This window comes from Cotesia glomerata, linkage group LG8, assembly GCF_020080835.1.
Source record: "Cotesia glomerata isolate CgM1 linkage group LG8, MPM_Cglom_v2.3, whole genome shotgun sequence".
NCBI classification, from domain to species: domain Eukaryota; kingdom Metazoa; phylum Arthropoda; class Insecta; order Hymenoptera; family Braconidae; genus Cotesia; species Cotesia glomerata.
Window position 1 is genome coordinate 17,844,678 of NC_058165.1, and position 18,649 is coordinate 17,863,326.

General features: G+C 30.9%; 2 protein-coding genes and 1 long non-coding RNA gene across 3 annotated transcripts in view; 1 reads left to right on the forward strand and 2 right to left on the reverse strand.

The window, feature by feature from the left end:
* The window catches only part of LOC123270186, a 7,188-nt gene extending 7,016 nt beyond the window's left edge, over nt 1–172 (reverse strand). Inside the window, exon 1 of the mRNA XM_044736130.1 lies at nt 12–172. Coding sequence (XP_044592065.1) covers nt 12–172 — 161 coding nt within the window. The remainder of the gene's footprint in view (nt 1–11) is intronic.
* A 4,825-nt stretch (nt 173–4,997) lies between these two features.
* Nucleotides 4,998–12,225, forward strand: LOC123270187 (serine protease gd-like). The gene is made up of 4 exons (XM_044736131.1): nt 4,998–5,215; nt 10,619–10,787; nt 10,857–11,246; nt 11,523–12,225. Exons 1-4 carry the CDS (start codon nt 5,009–5,011, stop codon nt 12,176–12,178), a joined length of 1,422 nt encoding a protein of 473 aa, XP_044592066.1. The 5' UTR covers nt 4,998–5,008; the 3' UTR covers nt 12,179–12,225.
* Nucleotides 5,388–7,319, reverse strand: LOC123270683. Its single transcript, XR_006510664.1, has 2 exons — nt 7,285–7,319; nt 5,388–5,453 (listed from the first exon to the last, which is right to left on the reverse strand). It is a non-coding gene; the product is annotated as an uncharacterized LOC123270683 (long non-coding RNA).
* Nucleotides 12,226–18,649: the final 6,424 nt, after the last annotated feature.

An 18,649-nucleotide genomic window follows, 5' to 3' on the forward strand; every position in this document is an offset into this window, starting at 1 on the left:
GCTCGATGTACCTGTTGTCGTTGTTGGTCATTGCCTGTTCTTCGTCTATTGACTGTGAAATCTGGCGTGAATTGTCGTTGTTCTTAATTCCTTCTCTGACTTCATTGCGTTCAGCTCGTGTATCTTCCTGGCTCTTCTTTGATGCAATTGCGCTATTCTTGGACACGTGCATCTAGTATTTTAGTTCCCAACTGGATTTGTTCTTCTGTTCTTTTCTCGGATCTGCTATTTTTCCAGCAAAAGTTTCTGAGCTTTTACTTACTTGTATCACTGGCGGCTCAAATCAGCCTCCCTTTGCGTTTTCTTGGCATTGCTCTCACTGTACAAAACATGTACATAAATAGAATTAATGAAATTATTTAATGATGAAAAATGTTAAAAGTATAATTAGGGCCAGGATTTTTTGCCGCAGTTTTTGAAATGATTAGTTTTAATTTATGAAATTATAACAAAAATATAAGTTTTATGGAAAAATTTTTCAAACAAAAAGTAAAAATTAAATTTTATGAAAACGTTGTCTCTTATAATTTTTCATACAACCAATATTTCCATTGGACATTTCAAAATAAAGATTCATAATGATTGATTTTTGAAAACTATGAAAATCTTAATTGTTCAATTACATTTTTTTAATAAAATTAAATTAAAATTACATTTTTATAAGATCAACAACATTTTCGATATAAATAAAAAAAAAGTATACTTACAACACAAAATCCGTTGTTATTCGAAGCTCGTGTCACATGTTGAGTACTTTTGAGGTTATAAAATCACTTGATTAACTAATCGTGCAAAATACACTCAAAATTGATAATTTAATTATTATTGATAAAATAGGAATGATTAAAAGTTAATATGAGAGTTACACTGAGATAGCAAAATAATAATTGTCAACGTTACTACTACACTTGATGCATAAACAATAATGATGGCCGACAACTGTGTAGGGAGTGAGAAAGAAAGGAGACCGGCTTCGTTCTCATCCCTACTCCGTGCTGTTTACTGGGTCAGAAGTGACACCTGTAGACATCTGGCGGGGATAACTAATTAAATGACGATTGATCAGTTTTCGACCGGAGAGGAAAAATGATTAAATTACTAAAATGGCTATTAAAAAATAAGGGTTGATCGTAGAAGGGTGAAAATTAAGGATTGTATGTATTTTTGTATGTTGTATCATAAAAAAATAGAAATTAAAAATGTGAACTACCCCTAACATTTAGGGGGATGAAAAATAGATGTTGGCCGATTCTCATAGATACCGGATAAGCACAAAAAATTTCATCAAAACCGGTCAAGCCGTTTCGGAGGAGTATGGCAACGAAAACTGTGACACGAGAATTTTATATATTAGATTATGTTTGAGTATGTATAATTACATATAATCTTTTTTACCCGGGCAATTTAAAGATCTGACCAGATCTGATTATATCTGGCCAGATCTCGTCAGATAGAGACAATTTGATGATCTGGCCAGATCTGTTTATATATGGCCAGATCTAATCCGTTTTTCCCGGGTAGTGACATACCGTTGCACCAATTATTGACACCCTTAATGCTTACGCCTCACCATTCATCCGATCTAAATACAATAAGTCAAGTCTGAAAAGAGAGGTTACAGCGCCGTATAAACTCACCTTTCAATATCAGATCTAGCCTATATTTTGTGTACCAATTATTGACACCAATTATTTTATAATTAATAACCATTCAGTCAAATGTAAATATCCGACATTGTTAATTTTTAATACTTAATTTATTTATTAAAAAAAAATTTGGAAAACGGTTGACCCTGAAGGCCATCCCTGCAACTTCCCGCCAATTCTATACCTAAACGTTTGAAATTGCATTTATGACGTTTTTGAGCTCTTCGAGCTCAAAATACAATTTATGTATTATTTCGAGCTCTCCGAGATAAAAAAAATAGCTTTTGTATGCTTTTGAGCTCTGAGAGCTCAAAAGTTTGATAAAATACTATTTTTTTAATTTTCAAATCGCAATAACTTTTGAATGAATGAACCGATTTTCACGCGGTTGGTGGCATGCGACGCAGTTTTTTAAGCTCCATAAAGAATCTTCAAGTTTAAATTAATAGAACAAAAAATTTCGGAGTAATTCCGAAAAAACACTTTTGCACGCCTCATAGCGCGAAACGCGTGAGGTTGTGCTTTAGACTCGACTCGTCAAGGTCAAGCAATTTTGTGATCTTTAAATGCCTCTATCACAACCATATTACACTTTTACAATGATATAAGTAGATGTACACCGGAAAAACACTTAAATTAAACCATCTTTTACTTTCTAAAATCATTTCATGTTGCTTTTTAGAAAAAAAAAACGTTTTGAAAAAAATTTTACGTGGACGTCCGAATGTCACCCCATTTTGGATGTACCAACGATTACTCCCGTCCAAATTGATATTTCAAAACAGGACCTTTTTTATTAGTTTAAGAATTCGATTAACTGGGTCCGTATTTCATATCAGTGGCCTGGTTTACGTATTTTTTTTTTAATTGAAATTTTATTGAAATTCACTACGCGATACAGCCGTACAAAGCCAAACTAACTTTTCTTATTTGCCACGTGAAAACTATGGCGCCACTTGATCAAGCTAGATTTTTTTAGACTGCGTGCGCATATGACAAGAAAAAAGAGCGCCGATATTAAAAAAAAAAAAAAAAAATACTCTGTAAGACTACTTAATTTTTTGTTTAAATCAATTACAAAATTAATTTTTTTCTTAAAATATGAATGAGCGTCATGAGGCGTGCACTTTTGGATTTTCCAAACTTTTTTCGGTTTTCTTTCGTCAACGATAACTCACGAACGAATCAACCGATTTTGATCGGACTGGCGGCGATCGACGTGGTTTTTTGATGTTAAGAGCTGATTAGTTTTTGGAATTGATCGGTAAAGCTGTTTAAAAGTTAATCCGAAAAATCCCATTTGAAAAAATTTTTTTAACTTCCCGCTAAGAAAATCGAAGATTTTCAAAAATCGGGAAGTTATTGTTTTCGGCCTGTTTAACGAAAATCGAGTTTTCATCGAATCTCGACGTTTCTAGGTCCTAGGAAGCTTCCCTGACTATTCCCGCGGTGGTGTCTGTATGTCTGTGTGTGTGTGTGTGTGTATGTTTGTGTGTGTGTGCGCGCATGCGTGCGTGTGTGTGTGTGTGTGTATGTGGATGTGTGTGTGTGTGTGTGGATGTATGGAAACCTCTTATAACTTTTGAACGGCTTAACCGATTTGATCGTGGTTGGTGCCATTCGAAAGAGCTTGACCAAACTTAGATTTTGTATATACTTTGGAACGATTCGGACCGGTAGATTTTAAGAAATCGCAAAAAAACTACAAAAAAATATTTTTTCAAAAGTGGTTTTTTTGGAATAACTTTTAAACGGCTCTACCGACCAATTCTAAAAACTAATCAGCTCTTAACATCAAAAAACCACGTCGATCGCCGCTAGTCCGGTAAAAATCGGTTGATTCGTTCGTGAGTTATCGTTGACGAAAGAAAACCGAAAAAAGTGTTTTTTCGGAATTACTCCGAAGTTTTCTGCTCTATCAATATAAACTTAAAAATTTTTCATGGAGCTTAAAAAACTGCGTTGAACGTCATCAACCGCGTGAAAATCGGTTCATTCATTCAAAAGTTATTGCGATTTGAAAATTCAAAAAATAGTGTTTTATCAAATTTCTATCAAACTTTTGAGCCCGAAGCATACAAAAGCTATTTTTTGAGCTCGGAGAGCTTAAAATAATACACAAATTGTATTTATGAGCTCGAAGAGCTCTAAAACGTCATAAGTGCAATTTAAAGCGTTTAGGTATAGAATTGGGGGAAAGTTGTAGGGATGGCCTTCAGGGTCAACCGTTTTCCTAATTTTTTTGTACTTTTTTTGCAATTTCTCAAAATCTACCGGTCCGAATCGTTCTAAAGTATATTTAAAATCTAAGTTTGGTCAAGCCCTTTTGAATGGCACCAACCGCAATCAATTCGATCAAGCCGTTCAAAAGTTGTAAGAGGTTTACATCCACACACACACACACACACACACACACACACACACACACACACACACACACACTCATACAGACACCATCGCGGGAATAGTCAGGGAAACGTCGAGATTCGATGAAAACTTGATTTTCGTTAAACAGGCCGAAAACAATAACTTCTCGATTTTTGAAAATCTTCGATTTTCTTAGCGAGAACTTAAAAGTGTTTAATTTGATTAGTTTAAAAAATAATTAAAAATTAGCTGTTAATTTGAGTGCTTAACTAACCAAAATAGTTAACATATTTTACGCTGACGCGTTTCAGAATACTAGAGTAAACTTTATTATTTTAATTAATGAATATCATATATTTTTTTCAACTATTAATATTTTTCAATTATTAAATTATAGTGATTGTATAAAAAGATGAACGATTGTTATTAATATTCTAGATAATTAAATAAGACTTAAAATAAAATAGGGTGTCAATAATTGAATCCCTGTCACTAATTGGTGCCTTCACCTTACTTTTTACTAAATTTTTCTTAAACTTTTAATTGTATAAATCAATTTTGGACATATAACCACATTTACATGTACAAAATAAACTAAATAAATATAGTTGTTTTTTTTTTGCCTTGAAAATATTACACTGATCAATGACATGACTTTTTATTGCTTTACAATATATTTCTGTAAACGTCTATATTTTATCCTATTTTTATATATAATACCTTAGCAAAGCTCATTAAGTTAAACGCACCTGAAATTCTGAAGGTTAAATTCTTAAAGCAAAAAAAAAGAAAATGAAAAAATAATTACTCAAGTCATTAGCAAAGCACTTGGCTTCGTACAATAAGATAGAACCATCTTGTAGAAAATTCCGGAATATTTATCTGTACATCATACCTATTAAACCACAAAATTTTCGATTTTAACGTGTAAATCACGTAAAGTGCTTGATATAGTTTTGTTTTTTAAATTTAATTTATCAATTTAAGTATTAATAATGTCGGGAGTATACAAATTGTTAATTATTGTTTTTATTAGTATAACTGTAGTAGGGTGTAATCTTTCACCATGTCCGGAGATTTTATCCTACTATCACCATCCAATGATAAACGTATTTGCGAAGATAGTCATCCCTAATCCACCGAAGAATTTTCAACGATTGAGGCTGAAGGTTTCATATCAAACGAGGGAAACTTTTATAGACGTAAGTTTATATATGCTATGTAAAAAAAATTTTTTTTAGTCAATAAGAAAATTGATTTTTCTCTTCTAGAAACTTTTCAACCGTACTAACTTGTACCCGGTACAAATGTTGTTTTAATAGTTTTAAGAACAAATTAAATAAATAAATGATTCAGGTTCTTATGGATCAGTTCTTTTTATGTTAATTTTATTTTTCAATTCAACGACGTTTCGCCATGGATCATGGCTTCTTCAGGCATCTATTAGATACAAATATAATTATACTTTAGCAATGTTTTAACATAACATATTTTTTTTTACAAATTCTTAAAACAACAGGAAAATATTTTAGAAAACTTCTTCAAAAAAATTCTAAAATTCTTCTTACGAAAATTCAAAATTCTCTACACGGAAAAAAAATATGGGAACTATTCCCATAATTATAGGAAATTTTCCCAGAATAATGGGAAAATTTCCTATAATGATGGGAATGGTTCCCATAATGGTATAGGAATGGTTTCTATAATTATAGGAATGATTCCTATACAATTATAGGAACCATTCCTATAATATTATGGGAAATATTCCCATAATGATATAGTAATGGTTCCTATATCATTATGGGAACTATTCCCATAATGGTATAGGCAGGATTCCTAGAATATTATAGGAATCATTCCTATACCATTATGGGAATCATTCTCAAAATAAAATAAAGATAAAATCTTCGTGCGGAGTGAGTTCGAAATGATTCCTATAATATATACACGGAAAAAAAAAAATTGGGGCAGCAACATGATTTTCATGTTGTAGGCAATAATAGTTCAAACAACAATAATAATCATAATAATAATCTATATTATTAAGAAAATAAGGAAAATTTTGTGGCCAGTGTATTTATGTGATAAAATGGGTTTTTGCTTGGAGTTGTGCCTTTTCAAGGTTTCATATCATTCTTACCAATAGTCTATTTATTATAATAAGAATTTAGGCTGCATTCGAAAATGCTCTGTGTCCAGATACATAATGAAAAAATAACTTTGTATCTGGTAAACTATTGACATTTTTGAAGATATAAGCTCATCCCTATGTTACACTCATCGAGAGCTTTCATTTGAGTACCCACATGCATTTTTGATATATTTTTCATATATACATATATATATAAATGTATAAAATATATGAAAAATTGATGTGGGTACTCAAATGAAAGGTCTCGATGAGTGAACATCAATATGAGCTTATATCTTTAAAAATGTCAATAGTTCACAAGATACAAGGTCATTTCTCCATTATATGTTTAGAGATAGAGCATTTTCGAATGCAACCCAAATATCTATTATAAATTGACTATCATCATAAATTGACTGTCGACGAGAATGATATGAAACCTTGAAAAGGCACAAATTCATGATAAGTCCTTTGCAATGACACTAAATTTCACTAAAAAATCGATTTCATCATGTGACTAACCAGGAGACAAAATTGTTCTTATTTTCTTAATAATATAAATTATTATTATTATTATTATTATTATTTAATCATTATTGTTGTTTTAACAATTATTGCCTGCCACATGAAAATCATGTTGCTGTCATATGAAAGTCATGTATCTTCCACAGGAATGTATCATGCGGCAGCCCCAATTTTTTTTTTTTTTCCATGTAGGATTTAAACCTTTATGTTGTGAGAACCATTCCTATATTATTATGGGAATGGTTCCCATAAATTATTGAAACCATTCCTATAATAGTATAGGAATGATGCCTATAGCATTATGGGAACCATTCCCATAATATTATAGGAATACTTCCCATAATATTATGGGATTAGTTTCCATAATGATATAGGAATAGTTTCTATAACAGTATAGGAATTATTCCTATAGCATTATAGGAACCATTCCCATAACGGTATAGGAATAGTTCCCATAATTTTCTTTCCGAGTAAAAACTTTTCAAAAAAATTTTTTAAAGAAAAATTTCTAAAAAAATTTTCCAAAAATTAAAAATTAAAAATTAGAAAATTACAACAATTTTGTTTTTAAATTATTAAGATCATTTAAACGATATAAATTAAGTAAAATAATACCTTGAATAATTAATTATTAACATAAACGTCAAACATTATTAGCATTACATTAAATTGAGGTTAGTCATATACTCATATGGTAAACAAATAACATAGATGACATGACATCTATGTAAACAATCATTTAAAAATGATCTTAATAATTTTTGAAAAAGTTTGTTGGATTTTTCTAATTTATAATTTTAAATTTTTGGGAAATTTTTTTAGAAATTTTTCTTTAAAAAATTTTTTTGAAAAGTTTTTAGAGAATTTTGAATTTTCGTAATAAGAATTTTAGAATTTTTTTGAAGAAGTTTTCTAAAAGATTTTCCTGTTGTTTTAAGAATTTGTAAAAAAAAAATATATTATGTTAAAACATTGCTAATGTATAATTATATTTGTATCTAATAGATGCCTGAAGAAGCCATGATCCATGGCGAAATGTCGCTGAATTGAAAAAATTAACATAAAAAGAACTGATCCATAAGAACCTGAATCATTTATTTATTTAATTACATTCACTGGGATCTGAATTACTTCATATGATGATGTTTAAGAACAAATTCCTTTTATGTTTGTTATTAACTAACATATTTATTATTATAGTTTTAAGAACAAATTTTTTTATGTTCGTTATTAATTAACACCTAAATTTATCAAGATCGTGTTGTCAGCATCCTAAATCCTTTATTTGTGTTTTTTAATTAGTTTTATTTTAATTATCCTAAATAATTTACAGTCGACTCTGTCTAAAGGTTCTCTGTCTAAAGGTTCCCGCTGTCTAAAGGTTCCACGGATGCGCTCGCTAAAGGTTCCAGGATATTCCCCTACTCTTGAGTACTATAACCAATCAAGTTAATAATTTAAGCGCGCGTTTTGAATGCCTATAAAGACTAATGTTTTCTATTGCTCACCCATTACTCGCAATCTTCAGAGAGGGGAGAGAACCTTTAGACAATGGTCCTGTCCCGACGTGGAACCTTTAGACAGAGTCGACTGTATAGTTAAATATATAAACAATAATGTTTTTAAGGTTGAAATAACATAAAAGTCTTTTTAATAAACAACTTGATTTAGACATTTTGTACTTGTCCCACCAGTCACAAATGCCTGTCCCACCAGTCGCAATAAAAAAAATTTTTTTAATTGTTTCTACGTAAGTAATCAGTCTAATTCTTCATAATATTCAATGTTTGTAAAATAAATTTTGTTTTGAGAGGAAAATATTTTTAAAAAGTTTAGTGATCGAACTGAAATGATTTTTCAATGCCCCCACCAGTCACACTCAGTCAAATGATTATTACGAAAAACTTAAAAAGTAATCGAGGTCTTTGACAAAGGGATGTTGTTAATTAGTTATTCTTCTATATTATAAGACAAATTTTACTATAGTACACTGTAAAAAAACCGGGGTAAATCCAAAGCGGTGTAGGTGTTAAAATTTTCGGTGTTAAATTCCAACACCGAAAGTGGTGTTAAAATAACACCGCTGCCGGTGTAAATATTTTTTTCCGGTGTTAAAGCGGTGTTAAAATATTTTTTGATGTTGAAGATATTTTACTCTGTGAATACTTTTATTCACTAAATTACTACTATTGGGCAATATATTCATTAATTTATAAAACTATTAATTATTGAAATGGTAGGTGTAAAATTGTATAATTTTTAAACAAAGTCTGTATTACATAGGTAACAATTTAAATAACTACAAACCGGAATTAAAATTTGTTCTGAATGATACTCATAGACTTTTTATATTTTTTTATGTCATACATTTTTTTCTTAACTTTTATAGGCACAATTTTGTTTATTTCAGTAAAAATCATAAAAATTACACCGGCCCACAAAAAAAAAGTAATCTGTATTTTTGACCAGACCTACCTATCTTTATGTATTTTGACGTGCTGAATCCGAATCTGCACGGAAAAAAGAAAACTCGAAAAACAGTATAAAATGTAAAATCGGTCCCGTCGTTATCAAAACTAGAAAAACTACAGTTTGAAATAACATTTTTCTAAATTCAATTTTTTAATTTAATATTCAGAGCTTGCAATTTAAATATTACATTCTACAATGTAATTCTTATAAAATCTGTAATAATTACAATCTGAAACTGTAATTTTTCCAGTTTTCATCACGAAGCGCCACGTTGCATTATATACTGTAATTTTTCGAGTTTTCTTTTTTCCGTGTGAAGTCAGTTTTGCCCGCACATCCTCAAAATTATGTGTAAAATGCAAAAAACCCCAAAAAAGGCAAAAAATTGCGAAAAACTGCTGTCACCGTTCTCTTCATTCTACTTATACTTCATTTTTTATAGATTTTAAAATTTTGTGAATATTTCAATTCTAAGATCATATTTCATCCATTAAAATGCACCTGAGTCATTAACAATCGTGATTAATAGATTTTTTCTCATATTTAAAACTGCAATTTTTTCGATTTTTTTTATTTTTTGAGATTTTTTTTTTAATTTTAAAACGTCAATAGGACAAGAAAACTTCAGATTCAAATTCAATGAAACAAAGTACATAAAAATCATACTCAATCATTTTTCATGATTTTTTGCCTTTTTTCTTTTTTTTGCAATGTTTTCAAATTTTGACGAATCAAGGGGCTACTTAATGTTTAGATTTAGATTCACTGAATTAACGTACATGAAAATCATACTTGATCTGGGTTCACAAAAATTTATTCATCGCTGTGACTGCAGTTTTTCGCAATTTTTTGCTTTTTTTGGGTTTTTTTTTTTTTGCATTTTACTCATAATTTTGAGGGTGTACGGGCAAAACTGACTTCAGATTCGGAGTTAGCGCGTCAAAATACATAAAGATAGGTCTGGTTAAAAGTATAGACCACTTTTTTTTTGTGGGCCAGTGTAATGAATACTACTTTAATATATTTTCTATTTATTTTTTTAATTTAAAAACTAAATTTTATTATGTTTTATAGATTTTATAATCTTGATATTTTAAATAGAATGGTTACTCCTCTTTTACACTGGTATTACTCCGTCTTACACCGATTTAACACCGGTATTTTAACACCGGAAAAGTTACACCGGTGTTATTTTATTTTAACACCGCGCGGTGTTAAAATAAGTCCATTCTTAACACCGCTCTTTTTACAGTGTATAAGTTTCAGTCACATAATTATAGCTTATAACTGATAGAATTCCAGAATCAAATAGCCCACCAATCACTATGGAATACCCCTTATATAAATTCACTATATGAATCCATACTTTCCTATGTGAATTCCCATATAAACTCATGTTGATTTTTTTTTTGATAGTGATGACCCTCTTTATGGTCTCTAGATTCTATTTTGAAATTAAATAATAAAAAAATTTCAGGATTACCGGGGATGGATTAATTTAAGATGGCCATTAGCTGAAACTATGGAGAGAATACGCCGCGGTGAGCCACTCATATACATCGTTCACTTTCCCAAGATCATAAACGTACCTGATGTAGTCTTCATATCACTGGACAATACACCAATATGCGTTAATGTAGCAACAGGTATTTATTAATCATTTCTTTTTTTTATGTAAGGTATGAATTTAAAAAAAAATTATCCTTTATTTTCAGATTCACTTGCAAGAATAATAGAATTAAAGCATGATTTGTTGCCTCTGCAATTCGACCCAGCTTCACTACTTGTTAATACAATCACTGAAAAGCTAACTATGAGTTTAACTTCAGTAGCGCCACCTACTTTAACTACTGAAGCGCTGAATATAAATCATGAGCTTGAAAAAGAAAACGAGCCTGAAAAACGGCCGAGTGTTTCGAAAGTAGAGTTTGACGAATTATCAAAAGGATGCGGTTACATAAATTCAGACGACAATTTTAAATTCGAAGATAATGTTAGATTGACACCAGGACAATGGCCGTGGTTGGCAGCCATTTATATCACCAACTCTACTTTCGAATTTCACTGCTCAGGGACTCTTATTAGTAACAGGCATGTCTTGACAGGTAAATAAATTTGTTTTTTTAAAGATAAATAAACTTATTTTGCAATCTTGATGGAGAATAATTTTGGAGTGTTTTTTGGGGGCGCTGAAAATTAGGCAGAATATTGAAGTGAATCTTGAGTATGATGCATGATTTTAAAGCTTGAAACCCTAATTTGAGATCCCATAGCCGAAGACATGAAAAAAAATTTTTGTTAAATTTTTTTCAAACTTCAAAGATAAAAAACAAACTTTTGAATAATTTGCTCTAATCATAAAAAATGATCTTTTGTTTCAGCTGCTCACTGCACCTATTATAAAGACCGCAAACTAACCCCGAACCTCTTGGTCGTATCCTTGGGCCGCTACCGATTGGACGACTGGGAGGAACCATTGTCCGACAACTACGAGGTGTCTTCAATCGATGTCCACCCCGACAACAAATTCGGCTTAACTTCCGCAGCCGATCTTGCCATTTTAAAACTCTCCAGAAGAGTTCGCTTCAGGCCGACTGTCTGTCATCTGTGCATCCAGACGCACTTCGAACAAAGGTTCGGTCCAGTTGAAGAACTTGGGTACGTCGCCGGGTGGGGGGACAAGACTCCAGCTTCAAAGGAAGACCGAGAAATCGTCGAGGAATCTTCAGTTGCAAAGTTGCACGTAGCTCCGATAATTTCTCCGAAAAAATGCGCAAAAAAGACCCAAAAACTCCAGGAATTCATCACTGGCAACACTTTCTGCTCCAAGTCACAAAATGGCGTCAGCGGTCCCTGTAATGGCGACAGTGGCGCTGCTCTTGCTGTTCCCGTTTTTCAGAAGTTTTACCTACAGGGAATCGTTTCAATTGCGGCTGCCGATACAATACCTTTCGATTGTGACCACAAAGACTTTGTGGTCTATGTTGATGTGTATCCGTATACGTATTGGATTTTACAAACAATTTTTGAAAATTAATTGCAGGACTCGTAATGCTTAGCATTGGAGGGCATTTAATTAGTTTATCGAACAATTCCAAAATCTAATCAGCTTTTAACCTTAAAGATAAATTTTTAATGTTGAAATTATACACAGAAAAAAAGGTTCACTTGAGCCAAGAAAATATTTTCCTTCTTAATTATTTTCTTGAGCGAAAAAAAAATTTTTTTTTGATACAAGAAATTTCACTTATTCCAACAAAATTAATTCTCTTGCTTTAAGAAATACGTATCTTGATCCAAGAAAATTTATTTAAGTCAAAAAAATCTTGTTGTTTTGAGAAAATTCAGCCTCTTACTCCAAAAAATTTAGTTCTTAATAGAAGTAAATTTTCTTGTCTTAAGAAAATTTCTCTCTTGCTCCAAAAAATTAAATATAAACATAGAAGTAAATTTTCATTAATATTTTTATTGATTAACATGTCAAATGGGAAGATCAAATAATATTTCATTATTTTTTTTCATTCAATATGTACACTGTTAAAAATTTTTGTAAAATTACAATCATATTAGAAAACAAATAATAAGTAAAATTACAAATCAGTGTATAGCAATGCGAAATAAAATACAATTCATGTAATTTTCCAACACTTGTCAGGAAATCTACTAAGATGTATTATAATTTTACAAACTTCATGTGTAAACCTAACACGCATTGTAATATTACAGAACCGTTGGTCAATTTTTAAGAAAAAGCTTTTTAATTTTGCAAACATTATTTGTCATCTGATTCAGCATAATTGTATGTAAAATCACAAAAAAATATTGTAATTTATATTAAAATAATCTCAAAAAATTTAAAAAGTTTTTTTTTATTTGTACAATTTTCATTGTAAAATTACACAGTGCAATGTAATGTTACCAGACAATTTTAATTATATTACATGAATTGTAATTCTACTTCACTGTTTTCCAATTTTAAAAACAATACTTTTCAGTTTTACAAAAATGAGACTGATGTATCAAAAAACAACAATGTCCTTCATATTTATTTTTACTAATTTTTAGTCTAAGTTTATTTGTAATAATAAATTCGAGGCATCATTTATCTTTTATAAATTTTAATATTACGCTCAAACGATAATTTCGAAATCAATATATTTTAAAGAGTATCATGTTAGACTTTAATTTTTATAATATTCAATGAATTATAAATAATGTAAAAGTAAGTTATTTTCCATCAAAAAACAGCATCAAATAACACAAATAATGTAAATAATAAGTAATAAGCAGTAATGCTCAATCACAACATAGGATTAGCTTATAAGAATAATATGTTGAATTACCTATCGGTCGTACGGCGTAAGGCGTTAGGTATCGGTCTGGCAAGTACGCGGCTCGCGTTCGATTCTTAGTTAGGGGGTAAATATTATTTTCACTTTATATCATCAGAGTTATAGAAATTAGATCTACGTAAGATGCAAAATCTAGTCAGCGCTTCATAAAAATAAAATGACAACAAATAATAAATCAAATCTTTCTTTTTTACACGCTTTTTATTAGCTTCACTTGTATGTCAGTTTGTCAGTTTGTCAGTTTGTCAGTTTGTCAGTTTGTCAGTTTGTCAGTTTGTCAGTATGTAACTCTCCTTCGCATAAAGAGACTACCATAATGATATTATTTAAATTTTGATTATTATCAACCTAGAACCCAGGTGATGACCTTCCTAGTCATCCTCTGATGACCATCCCGAAGTTATATCTCGAAACCAGGTGTTTTCCTCCGTAGGTTTTCATCGGGAATGGCACAGATAAACCCGTACATCAACCCGGAATCCTCTGATGACCATCCCGAAGTTATATTTCGAAACCAGGTGTTTTCCTCCGTAGGTTTTCATCGGGAATGGCACAGATAAACCTGTACATCAACCCGGAATCCTCTGATGACCATCCCGAAGTTATATCTCGAAACCAGGTGTTTTCCTCCGTAGGTTTTCATCGGGAATGGCACAGATAAACCCGTTCATCAACCCGGAATCCTCTGATGACCATCCCGAAGTTATATTTCGAAACCAGGTGTTTTCCTCCGTAGGTTTTCATCGGGAATGGCACAGATAAACCCGTACATCAACCCGGAATCCTCTGATGACCATCCCGAAGTTATATTTCGAAACCAGGTGTTTTCCTCCGTAGGTTTTCATCGGGAATGGCACAGATAAACCCGTACATCAACCCGGAATCCTCTGATGACCATCCCGAAGTTATATCTCGAAACCAGGTGTTTTCCTCCGTAGGTTTTCATCGGGAATGGCACAGATAAACCCGTACATTAACCCGGAATCCTCTGATGACCATCCCGAAGTTATATCTCGAAACCAGGTGTTTTCCTCCGTAGGTTTTCATCGGGAATGGCACAGATAATTCCGTACATCAACCCGGAATCCTCTGATGACCATCCCGAAGTTATATTTCGAAACCAGGTGTTTTCCTCCGTAGGTTTTCATCAGGAATGGCACAGATAAACCCGTACATCAACCCGGAATCCTCTGATGACCATCCCGAAGTTATATCTCGAAACCAGGTGTTTCCTTCCGTAGGTTTTCATCGGGAATGGCACAGATAAACCCGTACATCAACCCGGAATCCTCTGATGACCATCCCGAAGTTATATCTCGAAACCAGGTGTTTTCCTCCGTAGGTTTTCATCGGGAATGGCACAGATAAACCCATACATCAACCCGGAATCCTCTGATGACCATCCCGAAGTTATATCTCGAAACCAGGTGTTTTCCTCCGTAGGTTTTCATCGAGAATGGCACAGATAAACCCGTACATCAACCCGGAATCCTCTGATGACCATCCCGAAGTTATATTTCGAAACCAGGTGTTTTCCTCCGTAGGTTTTTTACACGCTTTATATTAGCTTCACTTGTATGTCAGTTTGTCAGTATGTAACTCTCCGTGGGTAATTTGCGCGCCTGAATATTTTTGATAATCAACAAATAATAGTTTAAAAACTAAAAAATCACGCTTTTATAAATAAACCAAACTAAAAAGTAAAAAATAAATAATAGTTTAAAAAAACTAAAAACACGCTTTTTATAGAAAACCAAACTAAAAAATAGAAAATAAATTTTAATAAATTTAAATTAAGAATAGTGTTAAAAATTTCAATAAATATAAATTAATAATAGTGTAAATAAAAAAATGTATTTTATTTTAAAAAAAGCGTGGGGTGCATGGTGTCAATAGTTATAAATATTTTATTGACAGATATGAGTAGAGTGATTATCATTTTGATATCTTAAAAAGCACCCCACGCTTTTTTTAAAATAAAATACATTTTTTTATTTACACTATTATTAATTTATATTTATTGAAATTTTTAACACTATTCTTAATTTAAATTTATTAAAATTTATTTTCTATTTTTTAGTTTGGTTTTCTATAAAAAGCGTGTTTTTAGTTTTTTTAAACTATTATTTTTATTATTTCAATTCAAGTAAAATTCAAGGAAAGTATTGTAATTTTACAAACTTAGCTAATCTGAAAATATTTGTAAAATTACAAAACCGTTTTGTAAAATTAGTAACCTCACAGAGCTATGTATGTTTTGTAATATTACTATACCCGATTGTAATTTTAAATAAATGTTTTGCCTATTAGCTTCCAATACATTTCTTGTAAAATTACAATAGAAATTTTTAACAGTGTATAATTGCACGCTAAAATAATATAAAATGGGTATCAAATATTCAAGAGAAAAATTTTCTCAAGGTGAGATCACCGCTAATCCGGTCAAAATCGGTTGATTTGTTCGAGAGATATCGTGAACGAAAGAAAACCGAAAAAAGTGTTTTTTTCACATAACTTCGACATTTCTTATCGGATCGTTTTTAATGTAATAGAATAATTTTTAGAGCTTAAAAAACTGCGTCGATCGCCGCCTAGAACGTAAATCGGTTGATTGGTTCGAGAGATATCCTCGACGAAATACTTGGAAACTAGAGTTTTTTCAACATAACTCCGATATTCTTTGGAATAACTTTTAAACGGCTCCACTAGAGTGGTCCAAAAAAAAAAAGTTTTTTGCCTATCATCTTAAAAGCTTTTCTAAGGTATAAAAAAAATTCCCTTCAAAGCGCAGCTTGATATCTCAATTCTTTATGAAGCTCAATGAATTTTTATTTTCCCATGTAACACGTAAAAAAATTTTATTTACGTTTTCATCCGGTAAAACTACGAAAAAAATTTTGTATTTTTCGTCAACTATTCTTGTAGGAAATTTAATTCTCTACAAAAAAGTACTGAGGTAGTTTCTTCGTTATCTTAACGAGTAAAAAGTTATTGAGCTTTAAATACTCGCACAAAAGAAAATTTAAACGAAGATAGTTTCAAAGCATCTTTTCGAAAACTTTTTTGGTAACTGCATGTATTTATTTCAAAATTTATCAAAGTAGACTGTTTCTAATATAGTTAACACATGTCTTTTGGTGAAGTATTAACGGTGAATTATGAATAATTTTTCTCATTACAATTTGGATATTTTTTCCTATGAGCAATGATTTTTTAAAATTGAACTTGAATTTCATTACGGAATCTGAATCAAGAGCAAGCTAGTACTTTCGGATGTATACTGAATTTAATTTTTTTATTTAAGAACATGTAGGACAGGTGAATATTTAAATTTTGAACACGATGCTGGGACGCTTTTTGACCGAATGAAAAATCATGAAACTTTGCAGGAGAACGTAAATAGAAGTCCTTCGTGAATTGATTCTTTTATTTTTAAATTTAATCATTGAAAAAAAAATGATAAATAAACAGGTAGAGTTCGTGCGTAAAACTGCCTTATCTCAGGAGTCATCACATATTTAAGTAAATAAGCTTGACTATAAAGAAATTGATAATAAACATACAACCAATATAATCTATGAGACTTATTTAACTTTTTGGTTATTTCTTATTTTAGTTTATATTACTTATGAGACATAATTATTAAAATGCAGCCAGGTTAGGGTAAAAAACTAATTATCAACAAAAAATTTAATTTACTATATATATTCATGTAGGCCGCAAGATAGTGCTAAAAGTAAATTATCTAGTTTAATTTTTTTAAGTAGTGGTTAGAGTATTTACAAAGTCTGGTAATCTCCTTCAGTGCATTTAACATGTGGCTCAAATAAACAAACCGATATATTTAATTGTCATTTGTTGTCACTGGTCCAGACTGAATTACCGATATCAAACTGTATACCATGTTTTTAAGAAAAAAATATAAATTACATAATCAAATACTTTGAAACAGAAAATGTGATACAAAGTGGAATCTAAAATCATATCTGATTAAATTTTCTTTTATTGCGAGTATTTAAAGCTTAATAACTTTTTACTTGTTAGGATTACGAAAAAACTACCTCAGTACTTTTTTGAAGAGAATTAAATTTCCTACAAGAATAGTTGACAAAAAATATAAAAAAATTTTTTTTCGTAGTTTTAACGAATGAAAATGTAAATAAAATTTTTTTACGTATTATTAAAATGGGAAAATAAAAATTCATTGAGCTTCATGAAGAATTGAGATATCAAGCTGCGCTTTGGAGAGAATTTTTTTTATACCTTAGAGAAGTTTTTAAGACAGCAGCACTTGAAAAGAAAATAAAAATGTTTTTTTTGGACCACTCTAGGCTCTACTGATCAATTCCAAAAACTAATTAGCTCTTAACATAAAAAAACCACGTCGATCGCCGCCAACCACGTAAAAATCGGTTCATTCATTCAAAAGTTAATGCGGTTTTAAAATTCGAAAAATTGTGTTTTATCAAACTTCTATCAGACCTTTGAGCTCCAAGAGCTCAAAAGCATGAAAAGTTATCTCTTCAGGCTCAGAGAGCTCAAAATAACACATAAATAGTATTTTTGAGCTCGGAGAGCTCAAAAACATCATTAGGGGACGGACGGGCAAGACGGAGAGGGCGGGTAAAATGAATAATCGTTTTAAATCGCTGGTCGGTCGATAGAAATATTTTAGACAGCAATCTATCAATCTATTATGTAACTACACTTACCGTTATCGATAAAGCATTGGTTTTGCATACTTGTGGGAATTTTTTTTATAAATATTGAAATTTAGGAAAAAAAAAAAAATTTTAATCGTAAGTATACAGTACTTAGTTTAATGTTGTTAAGGACGATGCAGATTTGATTTTTTTTCTTCATATTCAGGACGCGGTTGATATTTTTGCGACGATTGTTTTGATTGAAATGTATTTTCCAATCAGTATTCGTTTTACGCGACCTGAGTATTCATTTTGCCCGCCCGTGGTAGGGCAAAACGGATAATGTTGACTTTTTTTTTTTTTTTAATTTCGAAGAAGAATTTCTTTGTTATTATTTTTATTTTACTTTAATTATAAACTTCAATTACCCAAAAAATTATTAGCCAAAATTAAGAATGGATATGATTATAATATATATTTGTTATTTCATTTTTAAATTAACATATCCGTTTT